Source organism: Mustela nivalis (genome assembly GCF_964662115.1).
Source record: "Mustela nivalis genome assembly, chromosome: 1".
Lineage (NCBI taxonomy): Eukaryota > Metazoa > Chordata > Mammalia > Carnivora > Mustelidae > Mustela > Mustela nivalis.
The window spans coordinates 141584420-141602163 of record NC_139020.1 but is presented as its reverse complement, the minus strand read 5'-3'; the positions used below and the strand labels follow the sequence as shown (position 1 = coordinate 141602163).

The window sequence follows — 17744 nt, the reverse complement described above, 5'->3', positions numbered from 1 at the left end:
AGTTCTGCAATATTTCTGAAGGCCTTTGGCAATTGCCATTCTTACAAAGGAATCAATTACCCAGTCATTAGAATCACTCACTTTCTAAACAGATTTAGATCAGATTAAAAGTATTGCTTTATATTAGAATAGTAGAGGGACAATTACCAAAGAGGAAGGGAGAAGGTATCTGATTCAGCACACTCTGACGTAGATCAATTTTAGGGAAGAAAACATGCAAGGGGACAACCTGAGAATTAGTACCTTCAAACTATCCTTTATGTAGGGATATGTATGGAAATCCTCCATGTATCTTCTAAGGTTAAGGGTTAGGAATATGTGTTGCCCTGTTTGAAGCCTGTTGCTTCAGGATATACACAGATTTGGATATACACAGTTTATCAAGTCAAGACTTTTAAGTAGTTTACATCTTTTTGTCTATGTCCTTTTTTTTCCCCCCTTGGGGGTCTCTGTGTGTGTGTTTGTGATGAGGTGGGAGAAAATAATTTTAACAAAATAATTTTGTTAATAAACTTCCTCATAATGATAGTAAGGAGGTGTTTAGTTTTTCATCAGAAAACTAAAATAATGGGCTGTCATTTTCTAAAAGGGAAAAGATAAAAGTCAATTTTCCTTCGTTTTTGACAAGTCTCAAAGTATTCTAACTTGTCAAAGTTGAATAATAGAAAGCATTTTCATATCTACAAATTAGAAACCAGAGTATCATTTTTATTTCTGATGATTTCGGGTACCTCCGCCGATTTGGTAAACATTCCTCAAAACTTTACCAGCCAAAACATCCTTACTGTAGTGGTCTGCTTTTTAAATTATCAAAGCGCATTACCAAGGCAATCAAAAAATAAACGATTCACGTCTAATATACTAAAAACCGTGCTCTCTTTCATGCCGCAGCCGGATAAATTAAAGCAAACTATTTAATTATTTAGATTTTTAAAAAATATGATGTAACTTTTAAGTTGCGTGTGGTCTTTGTTCATAACCACCGTGAACTTTCACTTAAACCAAAAAGAGAAGATTAACAACAAAAGCGTATTTTAAAGTTAATCCTTGCGTCGAATCCATTGTTTGATCAGAGCTACCAGGTGGGCTGATGAATTAAAACGCGATGTAAAAACACCTTCCAAGAGAACACTTATTTAAACAATATTCAAGTCTTAGTTGACAAAACACTATGTAAGAGGGTGGCGAGGGGGGTCTTTTTTGCCCACTGGCAGTAAATGAGGATAAGTTGCCAACAATTACCGTTTTCTCGTTTATTTTTTTAAATCAGAAACAGCCCTAGAGCTTGAGGGGTTTCACGTGGCTGCGACCTCCAGAGACAGTGACGAGTTCAACTACTCGTGACTTCACAGCTCAGGCCTATTATCTAGAAATTACTAAAGACGGTAGAAAATCTAGGGCCGCCGGGTACCATCCGCAAATCCCAAAGCTTTGCCTAAACTCAGTTATGTAGGGTTTTTTGTTTGTTTGTTTTTTAAAGAGCACTGTGCCGAATAACTATGCTGCCCTGAGTAATTCGCCGAGCTTGTGTTTCAAATGCTGGCCTGAAGTTTACAGCAGCGCCCGGGAAACGGAGGTGGGAAGCCTTAACAGCTTCCTTCCGTCAGCCCCGAAGGCGTCGTTAGTTTCCCAGCTCCCGGCCACAGCGATATAAACACTGAGCGCATCCAACAGACACCACAGACGCTCGGGGACCCCCAAGTGGACGCCGAGAGAAAGGAACGCGCTGGAAGTAGGCCAAAAAACAAGCCAGCAATCCAACCGCCCCAGAGGCCAGTTGAGCGCTTACCCACCTCCAGCTCCGCCTCCGTCTTCTCGCGTCGACGCGGCCCCGCCCCGCCGCGGAGACTCACGGGACACGTAGTACGCCGCGCCCACCTTCCCCTTCCCCCCGACCCTTCAAAGCCCCGGCTTCGAGAACGCCCTCTCAGCTCCTTGCGGACCGGGTTCCGGTTTGCTCTTGTGGCCTCGGAGCCCAGCCTGAGGACGGCGGAAGCCGCACTTGCGGCGGTTCATTATTCGTCCTCCCTTCCAGCCCCCCTCGACAGCGCTTCCCTCCCTCGGAACGCGACAGGGCCATCAGCCGGGGCGGACGCTAACGAGGCGGACGCCAACGAGGCGGACGCCGGCGGGCCTAGGTCTCGCGCGCGTGTTGCTGGGTAACGGGCCTTCTCCGGCAGCAGTTCGGCAATTCCTGCTTCGGCTGGCTCTCCTTCCAGAACCTCCGGAGCCCTAGACGACAGGCCGGGCTGCGCCGCTGCGGCGCAGCCGAGGCTAAAGAAATGGGAATTCCGCGGCGTTCCCGGAGCGGCTGCCTTCTCTGGGGAAGCGGTGGTGCCTTCGAGGAAACCGGAAGCCCATGGTGACCCCTGGCGACCCGGTTTGTTTTCCGTCCGTTTCCAAACACTGGGGAATCGAAACTCGGCGGCCCAGGGGGCGGCCCTACGTAACCTGTCTTCGGGGTGAGTGACTCGCTTCAGCCGGGCTAGGGGCGCGGGCGGTGCCAGGACCAACCTCCGCTGCCATTGCTGGTTCGAAGAGACACGTCATTTTCTTCACAATCCCGTGCGCCCTCTGACTAGGGAGCCGCCCGCGCCTGGGCATCCCTTAGTCCTGTCACCTTTTCACGCTAGCTCTTCCAGGCCCTACTTGGTTTTTCACTTTGTCTCTATGCTTATTTTCTTTCCGTACTCTGAATTACTAGGGCGCCATTACTTGTATTTCATTCATTGAGATTGCATTTATATCGAAAACGGAAGAGGGACGTGTGGCTAGGACGGCACTGCCTGAGGCAGTGGTCGTCACCCCGCGGCCCCCCCCCCCCCCGCCCTGTCCGTTATCGAGGCTAACAGTAGATATTCGTCGTTCTTGCAGTGTCTGACCTGTACGTTTGGTATGATTTTTGATCATTTGTAGAGTGACTCCTACATACACGCACGGTACAAACAAGGAACTCACATAGTCGTAAGTGAGATAAAATATTCGCTGAAACTGTAATACAAGTTGGAATATGAACTGCTCCAGCATGTGTTGTTGGAGATCTGCTAAGGTGATCGAAGACAGTGACGTACTAGACTGAAATGACCTGTGCCTCTTAAACATAGCAGACATTTTTTTTTCCTACTATAGAATTTTGAATTGGATTGCTTAAGATTTCAACGGCATAATTTAAATTCTGGTTCTTTAAACATGCCATATCTGATTTCCCAACCTGTTGTGATCACTCCCTACTTCATCTGTAAATTAGGAATGATAATCACTCACAGAGTCTTTGGAAAATTTTAATGCCATATTGTTTATAAAATGGGAAGAGGTATACAAATATAGGGGTTTAGTATTAGAGAATATAGTGTAATGGGAAATGCACTGGATTAAGTCAGAACGAACATTAAGTCAGATCTGAGTGTTGAATTTTCCACTTACTCACTTGACACTGGGTAGGAGACTAAATCTCTTCGCCATTTTCCCACTCTCTGAAATGAGAGTAATGCCTAACTCTTCAAGGCACCAGTACATAGTTTCTAAGTTTCCCTAGCTGTAGTCAGCTGGCTGGTTTACATTCCTGGCTTCACTTTTCAATCTTTGCCTTACTTTTAGTCCACCTGTGATAACAGGAAATTCTTTCCACATCAGAGGTCTTAGATTTAACCAATTGTTATGAGGAACAAATGAGATAGCTCCCCTAAAAGCTGCCTGAGAGACCATAAACACTCGGTAAATATTAATTACCAACACTGAGCATTTTTGTTTATTGAATGAAACATGATGACGTTTTTCATAATCCATGAACAGAACAAATGTGATTTTTTTTTTCCTTGTTTTTATATTCTGGATTAAGGTACAGTTGTCTTAATGGCTACCAGAGAGTAACCACTGCTAATACTAAATTACTAATATACTAATACACTAAAGAGGGAATGTAAGTGCTCAATTCCATTGAGATTTATTACTTTATGAAAAGACTGAAAAGAAGTAGACTGTACTTCATACCTACCCTAACCCTGAAAAAAATCTTATGATTCCCTAGCCATAACACATTTTTGGACTAATGCAGTTTAGTGACATATGGAAATTAGAGTGGAGTTTTTCCTACTGTATATCTGTTGCTGAACACATTTTGGGCATTCACTGAATTATAGGGCATTGGAGTTCTGAGGTATATAGACGGAGTGATAGTATCATGAAAAAAGGCACTTGATCATCCCTTCTTTATAAACTAGTTAAGCCATTCCTGCCCCAATTGTTTAATTAAAAATAGGGAGTGAAGGGGCACCTAAGTGGTTCATTTGGTTAAGTCTTGGACTTTTAATTTAGGCTCAGGTCATGATCTCAAGGTTGTGAGATTGAGCCTGGGGTAGGGCTCCATATCAGTGGGAGTCTGCTTGAGATTCTCTGTTTCTCCATCACTCTCTGCCTCTTCTCTTTTTGCGTGTGTGCTCCACTGCTCTTTCTCTGTCTAAAAAGAAAGAAATCTTCAAAAAATATGGGTTGGGGATGTGTCGGGGTGGCTCAGTCAGTTGAGCATCTGACTCTTCTTAGGCTCAGGACATGATGTTAGGGCTGTGAGATGGAGCCCAGAATTGGGCTCCATGCTCAGTGGGGAGTCAACTTGGGATTTTCTCCCTCTGCCCCCCCCCAAAAGAAATAAAATCTTAGAAAAAACAAAAAAGAACGAGGATTTTAAGTGTTGGTCTCTTTGCCTCCATAAGATTTAATCCTTGCTCCACTGTATTGTGAATAAACCTATGAAGTGGGTTAGGGATATTCTAGCTTTTCAGAGGTAGGAGGATGATGGCAATAGGAGATTCAGTTCAGAAGGAAATGTAGAACAGAGGAAAGAGCCCACTAGATAATGCTTAATTCCAACCCTAGCTCTGTCATATACTGCCAGTGTGATTTTAAGCAAATTAGCCACACCTCTTTGAGCTTAAGTTTCTTCATCTGGGGTGGTGGTGATAACTTTTTAGCCATGTTTGGTATGGATTTGAGGTCTAAGATTTGTACTATACCATTTATTCAGTTTTTGGCAAAAATGGAACTCCTTCTATCTGTTTAGGTTGCCATTCTATATTTGCATTAAATTTTCCTTTCACAATTTAGGAAGGTAGCATCTTAGTAATGAAGTTCAACCTTGTCATTTTTTATTGGTGGGAAAATTTAGATCCTGAAAGGTAAACCAATCAGTAATCAAGATGGCAGATTGTAGACTAGAGTCTGGGTTTTTGAATCTCTGGTTGGGGTTGTTTCTACCACTGAGCTTTTCCTTTCTGGATTCTTATTAGAACAAATCTGAATCCATGTTCTGTTGTCTCTGAAAATGTTGTATTAAGAGCACAAATTCAAAAGGAAGCTTATCTGGGTTTACATCCCAGCTTTGCCACCGATTACTCATATAGCTGTAAATAAGATATTTAATTTTTTTCTAAGACTTTGTTTATAAATTAGGATTATAGTACCTACCTAAGAAATTGGAAAATGCATTTGGAAGCACTAGTGCCTGGTATTTGGTAAGTGATGAATGTGGTAAATATGATGATGATGAAATATGACAGAATAATCATATTTTTTCCCTAGAAAAGAAGATATTTCTGTGTTTTCTAATATGTCACAAGCCAGTATATATAGCATGTCTTAACTCAGGGTACTCTTAATGTTGATTGTAGTAAATATTGAAATTTAAGGTTTTCTAAAATAATTCTTAAAGTGTTAAAATTTTTTTTCCTTTGTCTCTTCTGTAGCCTCACAAATAGCTCTTGCTCCTTTCTGTCCACCTTATCTGGCAAATTGTGCCCTTCTTTCTCCATTATCATTGCAATATTGTGATTTATAAGAAATATGTATTTGATCGTTTAGATGATCAAAATGTATTTCTCATATATATTTGGCTTTAGTCCACAGTTCTTGGCCACAGCTCCCAAACTCTTGGAAATTTCCTGAGGATTAAGAGTTATAGGATCATCTTTTGTCATAATATTTGGTCTCTTAACATCTTTTACTGAGCAATGAAGGTGAAAGGCATGTCTTGTTTATTTCTAACAAGTTCCTTTCTACCAAGACTGGGTTTATGTTAATATGGTGACTTTTGGACAGCAACTAAGGGTGAGAGCTGATTGCCAAGAAAACCAATCCTATCATTAGAGGGTTGAACCTTTCAGCCCCACCAAGGTTGGTGGTGGTGTGGGCGAGAGGGTGGCACTGAAATTTTAATCAGTTGTCAGTGATTTAATCATTTTATGTAAGGAAGCCTTTGTAAAAACCAAAAGAGGGAGGGTTCCGAGAGCTTCCAGAACATTTCACATGCCATTATGCTGGCCTCAAATTCCAGAAGGACAGCAGTGGCTTCGTTCAGGACCTCACCCTATGTATATGTATGTTCAGAAGCACAGGTAACAACCTAGGCTTACAGTTCGCATCCAATGTAGAGGGCAGTCTTGTGGGAGCAAGCCCTTAAACTGTGGAATATGTTGGTAGATACTATCAGAATGGAGTTGAATTGTAGGCTACCCATCTGGTGTCCGGAACATTGCTTGATAGTGTGGAAACATCTCCTCCTCACATTGGAATTGGCTGACCAGAACACCTTTTAATCATCCTTGGGAATTTCATTGTTCTCGGCAATAAACGTCAACATCTTTGACCTTAACCCCACTCTGGTTTTTTTGTTTTTGTTTTTAAAGAGAGAGTGTGCACATGTAAGTGTAGGGGTGATTATGAGGAGGGGGAGGGGCAGGGGGAGAGAGAATCTTAAGCAGGCTCCACACCCAGCATGGTGACTCACCAGGGCTTGAGCTCAACCCTGAGATCACGACCTGAGCCAAAATCAAGAGTTGGGCGCTCAACTGACTGAACCATCCAGGCACCCCTCACTTAACTGTTTTTAATTTTCTTTTAATTTATACATCTCTTATGTAAACCTCTAAGAAGAAACTATTTAACTCCAAATATATAAAATAATTGCATGATTATATAAATATACTTCCTATAGGTAAATATATCTGATTCTCCTATACTATTGTGATGAGAGAGACAATGATTATGAATTTATTTTCTATACTATTAAAAACACAATCTCCATGCACAAGTTAGGTGATGTTTACCAATTGATAATACAGAACTAACCAGGACCATAAATGTTTAAGAATACTAGTTATAATTGGAATTCCGTAAATCTCATAGTAGCCACTTAACTCTGTAGAATAGTGGCTCTCAAATTAGAGAGGGACTTAAAATTACATGGGTTGATTATTGAAAGTTCAATTTGACCTTTTCACCCCAGGTATATTGACTTGTGAAGTTCTGCAGTGCTGTCTAGCACTCAGTATTTTTTTGTTTGTTTTCTATTAGAATTTTATTTATTGAAATATAGTTAACACAAGTGTTACATTAGTTTCAAGTGTACAACATAGGAATTTAACAACTGTATACATTATGCTATGCTTAGTACACATATAGCTACCATTTTTCACCATACAATGCTATTACAGGATCATTGACTATATTCCTTATGCTATACCTTTTCATCCTGTGACTTATTCTGTAACTGGAAGCCTGTACCTCTTAATCCCCTTCATTTTGCCCATCCCTCATCCCTTCCACTATGGCAGCTATCAGTTCTTGGTTTAGGTCCATTTCTGCTTTTGTTTGGTCTTTTGTTTTTTGGATTCTACATTTAGGTGAAATATAGAATTTATCTTTGTCTGACTTACTTCACTTAGCATGATGCCCTTTAGGTCTGTGTTGCAAATGGCAAGATCTCATTCTTTTCTATGACTAAGTAATACTCTATGGTGTGCTTACTATATTTTCATTATCTGTTTATATATCAGCAGACTCTTAGGTTGCTTCTGTATCTTGGCTGTTGTACATAATACTGTAGTAAACATGGTGCATATATCTTTTCAAATCAGTGTTTTCTTTTTTTTTTTGGAAGTACTGAGTTGTACAGTTTTTCTATTTTTAATTTTTTGAGGAACCTGCATACCATTTTCATAGTGGCCACACCAGTTTGCATTCCCACCAGCAGTGCATTAGGGTCCCTTTTTCTTTACATCCTTGCCAACACTTGTTATTTTTTGTCTTGATAGTAACTCTTCTGACAGTTGTAAGGTGATGATAGATCATTGTGGTTTTGATTTGCATTTGCCTGATGATTAGTAATGTTGAGCATCTTTTAATGTGTCTGTTGGCCATGTGTATGTCTTCTTTGGACAGATGTCTATTCAGGTCCTCTGCCCATTTTTTAAGCATATTGTTTGGATTTTGTTGGTGTTGAATTACATAAATTCTTTATATATTTTCAATATTCCTTATTGAATATGTCATTTGCAAATCTCTACTTCTGTTCAGTAGGTTGCCTTCCTTCTATTTTGTTGATGGCTTCCTTTGCCATGCAAGCTTTTTATTTTGGTGTAGCCCCAAAAGTTTATTTCTGCTTTTGTTTCCCTTTCCTGAGGAGACATATCTAGAAAAATGTTGCTAAGGCCAATGACAAAGAGATTACTGCCTATGTTGTCTTCTAGTCTTATGGTTTCAAGTCTTACATTTAGGTCTTTAATCCATTTTGAGATTACTTTTTGTGTATGGTGTAAGAAAGTGGTGCAGTTTCATTCTTTTTACCTGTCCAGTTTTCCCAATACCATTTGTTGAAGAGATTGTCTTTTCCTCATTGCATATTCTTGTCTCCTTTGTCATAGATTAATTGACCGCATAGGCACGGGTTTATTTCACTGTGCTCTATTCAGTGCCTGTTTTGTGTCAGTGCCGTGCTGTTTTGATTACTGCAGCTTTGCGGTATGTCTTGAAATCTGGGTTGTGGTATCTCCAGCTTTGTTGTTCTTTCTCAAGATTGCTTTGGGTATTCAGAGTCTTTTGTGGTTCCACACAAATTTTAGTATAATTTGTTTAGTTCTGTGAAAAGTACTCTTGGTATTTTGATAGGATTGCATTAAATCTGTAGATGGCTTTGAGTAGTATGAACATTTTAACAGTTTGTTCTACCAATCCATGAGCGTGGACTATCTTTCCATTTGTCTATGTCATCTTCAGTTTTTTCCATCAGTGTTTTATAGTTTTCAGAGTACAGGTATTTCACTTACTTGGCTAAGTTTATTCCTAGGTATTTTATTATTTTTGATGTAGTTCTAAATGGGATTGTTTCCCTAACTTCTTCCTGCTACTTCATTATTAGTGTATAGAAATGCAACAGATTTCTGTATAATTGAGTTTGAGTCCTGCAATCTTGCTGAATTCATTTCTCAGTTTTAGTAGATTTTGGGTGGAGTCTTTTCAGGTTTTCTACATAGAGTATCCTGTCATCTGCACGTATGATAGTTTTGCTTCTTCCTTACCAATTTGAATGCCTTTTTTTTTTTTTTTTCTTTTTGTCTGATTGCTGTGGCTGCCATTTCCAGTATTGTGTTGAATAAAAGTGGTGAGAGTGAACATCCTTTTCTTGTTTGGGACCTTAGGGGAAATACTCTCCATTTTTTCCTCTTGAGTATGATGGTAGCTGTGAGTTTTTCCCGTGTGCTGTATATAATGTGGCATGTACCTTCTTTACCTACTTTATTGAGGGTTTTTATCATGAATGGATATTGAATTTTTTGCCTATGCCACCTTTGAAAGGAGGCTTGAGCTGTAGTGAGCACTCACCAGGGGTATCCCACTGTGGATTAGGGGCCTGAAACTCATTGAGGTGGTAAGCCAGCTAGGGCACCTGGACTCTGCTTCTGTTTACATTATCAAGGTGGAAGGGGAATGTCAACTGTAGCACTCATCAGTCTCCTGACCCAGAGGGAGTTCAGCAGCTTTGGCTGGTTCTTTTATTTTCTATAGCCCTTATAAAGGCATAGCTTGCTTCTCTCTCTCTCTCTCTCTCTCTGTCTCTCCCTCTTTGTCTCCCTCTGCCAGAGGGCAGAGGAATCTGCTCACAGTCTCCCATAATATCTCACCCCACTGTGGTTTGCGGTGGCAAGGTTGGAGCTTCCCTTTGTACCATGTCTCTGTTTCTATTGCCATTCTGTGTGTGTGGTTGTTGTCATTCAGTCAGGCCTCAGTTCTTCAGGAGTGGTTGTTGTATAGTAGATGCAGATTTGGTTTGTTCCTAGAGGACTTGAGGTCAGAATCTTCTGTGTCACCATCTTGGGCCAGAACGAGCCATCAGGATTTTGAAGAGTACTCCCAACTGATTCTGGGGCAGTGGTCCACATCTCACTCTGTCAAACACTCCTCTAGGTCATCTCCAGTTTCTTAGAATGTTCTTGAAAAAGACATTTTGTGTGTGTGGTATATTACTATAGAATGTATTTATTACTGATTTTTATGATCAAGAGAGGTCTGCTTAATCTTTGGGTAATATTTTTGATACTTGTTGAGATTTAAAAGTTAATGCTCTCAATTCTTGCTAGGTGTACCTTTAAAATATTGTCTAGTCTTTTGATGATTCTAATTTTGATAATAATCTGCTTATGACACTTTAAAATTTCTTTTTTATTTCTATTTTATTTATTTGATAAAGAGAGCAAATGGGCATGAGCAGGGGGAAGGGGCAGAGGGAGAGGGAGTAGCATACTCCCTGCTGACCAGGGAGCCTGATGCAGGACTCATTTCCAGATTGTGAAATGGATTGTGACTTGAGCAGAAGGCAGACGCTTAACTGGCTGAGTCACCCAGGTGTCCCTGCTTATGACACTTTTTAAAGATTAAAGTTAAGCACATGCTTGTTATTTTAAGATAGTTTAAGTTACAGTAAATAACATTAGATCAGTGTAGGATAAGTTTTCCCAAATTTTAGATGTTAAAACTGGTCTTGTCTAGTTTATTAAGGATAGTATTAGCCAGTTAAGCTTTCATGATTTGTCCAGAAAATCAAATTTCTTGGGCCAGTAACTTTGGATACTCATGAAGAGACATTTCATCACAACAGAAGTATATAAAACTGAATCATACTTTACTGTGAGGGAGATACATAAGCATTAAAGGCCTAGCCTACTTTGTTAATTTTCTAGCAATTTTCCTTTCAGTATAATAATTTATATAATGGGATAGCTGCCTTGTATTTTTCAGAACCTTTCTAAGATAGCATTTTCTTTGGCCCTGCGGCTTTTAATCTCTTTTAGTCCAGCTGGTACAGAGTAATGTAAGCATTAATATTTCTGATACTTTTGTGATTTCATATTTATTTTTGCAAAGATAATCAAAGTTTCCTTTTTCATTTTACAGCAAATTTAAAATACTGATTTTAAAACATTAAAACTGCATGCATATCTGTGATGCTAGTAGATTTTATCTTCGGTGTTTTTTTTTTTTAAGATTTTATTTTTAAGTAATCTACACCCAACATGGTGCTTGAACCTACAACCCCAAGATCAAGAGTCATATGCTCTACCAAGTGAGCCAGCCAGGTACCTCTTGAGTGTGTTTTAATGTATGGGTATTTCTCATACAATTTGGCTATTTCTTATACAATTTTTAGGACAGTTTTTATGCTGCTTTCCAAGTCATGTTTATAGTATAATAACTAAATAAATAGAATTGTAGTATAAAACTTGGAAGAAGCTCTTATATCCAAATAAATTTTCTCATATTTGGAGAGAGGACACCATATGCTACTTTTTAGTGATTTAAAAATAAATCATTTTACTTTAGGCAATAAATATATAAAATAAGCTAGTTTCACTACTCATTTGTTCTAAAAAGACCAGTGATCATATTGTGTATGTGACATTGTTACATCAGTATACCTCCTTCCATCTAAGGTACTTAAAAACGTTCCTAGTTTTGTGGTCCTTTTTTTCCCCCCTAAGATTTTATTTTAGAGAGAGCATGCATGCATGTGCGCACACATGAGTAGGGGAGGGGCAGAGAGAGAGGGAGAGAAGTAGAGGAGTCCATGTTGAGCTGGAGGGATCGGGGATGGAATCTCAGGAATCTGAGATTAGGACCTGAGCTAAAATCAAGAGTCAGATGCTTAACAGAGCTACCCAGGCGCCCCCTAGTTTTGTAGTTCTTGATGAATATAACTATGTGAAAGATTCATTGGGGAGGGAAAAATATTAATAGTTCAGGCTCTGAAATCCAGGTGCTTGTGCTATATACTAATCATCTGGTCTGTAACCTTCCCAGGCCCCAGTTTTTCCGTCTTTCCCAGTAAGATTTCCTTCCTCAGGGTAGTCATGAGAGTGAAAAGAGAATATTTACAAAATATTTAGCACAATACTAAGTAGTTCATTTGGTTGGATATAGTTTACAAATGTTGTATAAGTATTCTTCACATTCTTGAATTATGTTCGGGTCTGTTTTGAATTCCTCAGAATAAGAACCAAATTCTGGGGTGCCTGGGTAGCTCAGTGGTTTAAGCCTCTGCCTTCAGCTCGGGTCATGATCTCAGGGTCTTGGGATCGAGCCCCACATCGGGCTCTCTGCTTGGGGGGAGCCTGCTTCCCCCTCTCTCTCTGCCTGCCTTCTGCCTACTTGTGATCTCTCTCTATCAAATAAATAAATAAATAAAAATCTTAAAAAAAAGAACCAAATTCTGTAGTCTGTCTACATAAAAGACCACTTCAGTTTGTTTCTGTTAGGTATTTTTTTAATTTCACATCTTGCCATTTCCCTTTTCATACTTTCTTCTCTACTCTTTCAGGCCTTTGAACTTGTTTCCCTTGTCAGAAGTTATACATACAATGAAAATAACCATCCTTCTCACCTAAGAGTGTGGAACTAAGAGTCCTTTCATTATTTTATGATACCTTCTTTCAAAACTGCTCCTTATAACAAATAGCATGGAGGACATGGGGAGATAGAGAGGAGAAGGGAGTTGGGGGAAATTGGAAGGGGCGGTGAACCATGAGAGACTATGGACTCTGAAAAACAATCTGAGGGTTTTGAAGAGGTGGGGGGTGGGAGGTTGGGGTACCAGGTGGTGGGTATTATAGAGGGCATGGATTTCATGGAGCACTGGATGTGGTACAAAAACAGTGAATACTGTTATGCTGAAAATAAATTTAAAAAAGAAGAAACTGCTCCTTCACCTGAACCCTCAATTCCTGTAGCACTTTCTCTTATTTCAGATATGTTATCTTGGGGCACCTGAGTGGCTCAGTGGGTTAAAGCCTCTGCCTTCAGCTCAGGTCATGATCCCAGCCCGCATCGGGCTCTCTGCTCAGCGGGGAGCCTGTTTCCTCTTCTCTCTCTGCCTACTTGTGATCTCTGTCTGTCAAATAAATAAATAAAATCTTTAAAATATATATATATATATAATCTTTATGGCATGATTATTTTACTGCACAGCTGTCTTCCACACTGGTGTTTTTTTTTTTCCTTCCCGGGTAAGTGATTATTTCATAATAAAAATGAATGCTCTGATCCTTGAAGTGCACAATCAGTGGGACATCTCTTTTGACTTTGTAGAGTAGTTTATGCTTATTTCTTGTTTTTCAAGAGTCTTCAGAAAAAAAAAAAATCTCAGTTGAATAAATCCTGCCCATTTGGTTGGATATTAAGATATGAGAAATCATATGCCTACCTTTCCTGTAATTTTAGATATAAACCAATTGCTAGATATACCAAACTGACATTAATTGAGAACAATTGTAAGCCTTCCATTATAAAAAATCAGTAAAGCAAAAATACAGTGATAGAAAACTAGAACTAGAAAAAACCTACACTTTTCCTTAGTATTCATGTTGTCTGAAATAAGGCAAAATGAACTTTACAGGCATTGATTGATACAGGGAGGGAGGTCAGAAGTTTTGGAGAAAAGCAGGCACAGTAAAACATAGTTCTTGTGCCTTAATCACCTATGTTTACATCTTCTTATTTATTATTTTACTTGGGAAAATTACTTAAATTCCTTTCTACCTTAATTTCCTTACCTATAATATTCTTGGAACAGTGACATGCTAAGCAACCAAATATCATTCCAAGCAAGGAATAGTAAATAAAAATGTTTTTCAGTAGTCATGAGTTACTAATACAAGATACATGAAATTCCATTGATAGTCTTATTTAGATTGCTCTGTTTGATGTTTTATTTCAAACTAAAAGGTAACTAAAAGGATTTTTTAGGATCTCTTATGACCTGCAGTCCCACTTACTCTGTTTTTCCCATAAGGTCTTAAAAGATTTCAGCTACAATTTCTCCTTCCACAGTGTTTTTCAGGAACGTAACTTTGAGATGAGGAAGTAATGCTGAACCTAACAACAAAAGTACATGTACAGAGCAAGCAAGTTCACTAACTACGGAACTAACTGGCTTCTTGTCTTAGGTTTTTGAGTTAGAGTTTGATTTGAATCCTATACTATTGACTCTTCATTTAATAACCAGTGTTTATTGGGCATCTTACACACAATGATAAGTTGGGGACACGATGAGCAAAACAGACATAACCTGTACCCTCCTGGAGCTAATTAACATCTACTATCTTTAACCTGGGCAATTTACTTTACCTTTTTGATCCTATAAAATATAGATAATACTTACCTCATAAAATTGTTTGGATGAATTTGAAAGAGATAATAAAAAAAATGTACTGCATGGTGCTGGGACATGGCGAATACTGAAATAATTCCTTTGTGTCTTCTATTGCAAATGGACAACAATCAATCAGTTACTGGTATGCAAAGAATACAGTGGAGGATGCATTAAAACTTCCTTAATACTCTTGTAATGAATTGTATTCAGAAGAGTTTTAAAAAATGTATAGTTTGCGAAGTTATAAAACTTGCTGCTTATATCTTAAAGTGGAAATACTGATAATGAAGCAATAGGTGGATAAAAAATATTTAAAAATTTTTATCCTGTATAAATGGTGTTTTGCAACTTTTTCTAAAACTTATTAATAATAGCTTAGATTGGTTTCAAGTGCTATATGGATATCAGCTCATTTAATATCCTTAACTCTGTGAAGTAGTTGCTACTATTTCTTATACTTTCTAAATAAGGAAACCAAGGCAGAGAAATTAAGCACAAATTCTCACACTAAGCAGTGCTTGGATGCAGTTCCTAGAATCTGGTTCTAGGGTCCATGCTCTTCACCACTATGTTATGCTGCCTCTAAAAGAAATAGGAGTTTTTAACATTGACAGTATTTTCATTATTCTGAATACCATCTCTCTTTTCTTGCTCATTTATTGAAAGAGACATTTTTCTTTTACATTCTTTGAAAAAGCTGTCATGGATGCACTGGTAGAAGATGATATCTGCATTCTGAATCATGAAAAAGCACACAGGAGAGACACAGTGACTCCAATCTCAATATATTCAGGAGACGAGTCTGTTGCTTCACATTTTGCCCTTGTCACTGCATATGAAGACATCAAAAAACGACTTAAGGATTCAGAGAAAGAGAACTCATTCTTAAAGAAAAGAATAAGATTTTTGGAAGAAAAGGTAATTACTATCTATTATATTTTATAACTTAAAGAATAATTCAAAATACTTGAAGTTTTAAATATTTTCCTATCCTCTCTTCACTGGTTGTACTGTTTCCAAGGTTAACTCATAGCTGGTTTCAAAACCCAGTACTTTTCATACTATGCTTCACATATCATGTACATGGGGAATATGTGTAGAGTTGGATTTGGAATATATTTTTGGAATATATTTTTCTTGGAATCTTTTTTTCAGATTGCCTTACCTTCGTAAATTGTATGTATTTTATTCAGGATTTTAAAATCTGTGCAACAAATGATATGCCAGCACAGGAAATTAAATGTAACATTGTTCTAATGTTTAAAAACATCTTCACCAGCACTGATATCTTCTCTACCTCAACTTGTCTCTTGTTCTTGAACACACGGAATAATGCTTTTAACTGATAAAGGTCATCTGTTTACCTTTCTCATGCAGAAATCTGACACTCTTAAATCTTACAGAATATATAAGGTTGATAGCTGATTCCATTATAAACCATCATACCTACTTGGCTTTTTGTACTGGAAAATCTTTATCACTCATCCTTATATTTTTTGAGGTTTAAAGTTTTAACTTAGTTTTATGTTTCTTCTGATTAGATCATTGTATTTGTATTTTATAAACAGCAGCTTCCCCAATGGGGAAGGAAATGGATTCTTAGCTGCTAAGGAAATGAATTATCTTGTTATAAAAACTTTAGGAAGGGACTTGGTAGAGTTTGATTCATCTAGGAGAATTAAGAGAAAGGAGGTCAGTTGTAAAAATCATTATAATTTCTTTATATTCATATACATTGTCTTTAATGGTAATCAAATTTGTGATACAGTTGGGTAGAGTGAGAAAAGGTAACATTTTGGAGCTTGTAGTTATGCTTATTTTAAAATTAAGTAGAAAAATGTGGTTTGGTATAGCTAACATTGGAAATATTTGTGTACTTTGTGACCAACAATCCTATAATTTCTATTCTGAAATAATGTAGTATTTAATTAACTACCACATTTATTCTTTAAAAAGGTCAAGCATACCTTAACTTGTCATTTTTTCTGATGGTGGAAATGAAATACTACTGCCTTGAAAAACATCTTAAGTATTATAAAAGAATAATGTACTGTTTTAGAATGATGAGTTAATATATGTTATAAAACAAAAAATACTGATTAAGTAAAAGCAAAAAATAGAAGGCTTTAAAAATGTTTACCTGTACTTTTTTTGCTTTCTTAATCAGTAAGGCTTACTTGTTGAAAGTAAAATGTTTATTTTTAATTATAGTCCAGGCTTTATCCCTGCATTACAAAGAAAAGTAAAGTGTGGAGCCATCAGAAGACTGGCGGCTTTTTTTTTTGTTTATGTTTGTTTCGTAGAATACGTCCTTTGAGCTTTCCCTTCTAATTTTATACCATTAGCTTATAGGAGCTCGATTTGATGAAGAAACAAATTCTGTGGGACGTGAACAAGTAAATAAGGCCTATCATGCATATCGAGAGGTTTGCATTGATAGAGATAATTTGAAAAGCAAATTGGATAAAATGGTAAGTTGGTTTGAAAACAGTTTCTATATATTGCAAATGAGTTTTCTTCTGGGAGTTTAAAATTAGAAATAAGAAAGATATTTAACATTTATTAAATAAAAAATTGAAAATATACATCCTGAAGGCAAAAATAGGAATTTTTTTAAAAGATTTTATTTATTTGACAGACAAAGATCACAACTAGGCAGAGAGAGAGAGAGGGTGAAGCAGGCTCCCTGCTGAGCAGAGAGCCTGATTCGGGGCTTGATCCTAGGATCCCGGGATCATGACCTGAGTTGAAGGTAGAGGCTTATTAACCCACTGAGCTACCCAGGTACCCCAAAAATAGGAATTTTTAATGGTGATATTTATAGCTTATTTCTGTACAAAATAAATACATAGTATGTGATGATGTTTAGGAATTAAGTATATCTAACACCACTAACTTATTTTGGAAAATCATGACATGGTAGATTTTGTCAATGTGTTTTTAAGAAAAAAAGCTAGTGACTAGTATTTCCTAAGATTGAAAAAGAAAAAAGGAAATTAGTGAAAAACTGGGCTAATCATCCCACCTTGCTTTTATAAAGGCCTAAATCTGTTTTTTTTTTCATCTACCTGAAAATTAATGTATATCAATCTATAGATTTTATTGAATATAATTTGGCATTTTCCCTACTTAACTAGAATAAAGACAACTCTGAATCTTTGAAAATGCTGAATGAACAGCTACAATCTAAAGAAGTAGAACTGCTCCAGCTAAGGACAGAGGTGGAGACTCAGCAGGGTATGCCACTTATTTGTTACAAATATTATAATGGAAT

The 17744-nt window shown here is 37.8% G+C and overlaps 2 protein-coding genes across 8 annotated transcripts in view; one reads left to right on the top strand and one right to left on the bottom strand.

Annotated features, from left to right (window-relative positions):
* The window catches only part of ZCWPW2 (zinc finger CW-type and PWWP domain containing 2), a 125148-nt gene extending 123223 nt beyond the window's left edge, over window positions 1–1925 (bottom strand). For all 7 annotated transcript variants that reach the window (XM_082728945.1, XM_082728951.1, XM_082728950.1 and 4 more), the window contains exon 1: window positions 1794–1925. The gene's annotated coding sequence lies outside the window, so the exon portion shown is untranslated. The remainder of the gene's footprint in view (window positions 1–1793) is intronic.
* The window catches only part of AZI2 (5-azacytidine induced 2), a 35485-nt gene continuing 19584 nt past the window's right edge, over window positions 1844–17744 (top strand). Inside the window, exons 1-4 of the mRNA XM_082728930.1 lie at window positions 1844–2462; window positions 15168–15388; window positions 16816–16941; window positions 17608–17707. Of these exons, the coding sequence (XP_082585056.1) occupies window positions 2360–2462; window positions 15168–15388; window positions 16816–16941; window positions 17608–17707 (550 nt within the window). The 5' untranslated portion in view covers window positions 1844–2359. The remainder of the gene's footprint in view (window positions 2463–15167; window positions 15389–16815; window positions 16942–17607; window positions 17708–17744) is intronic.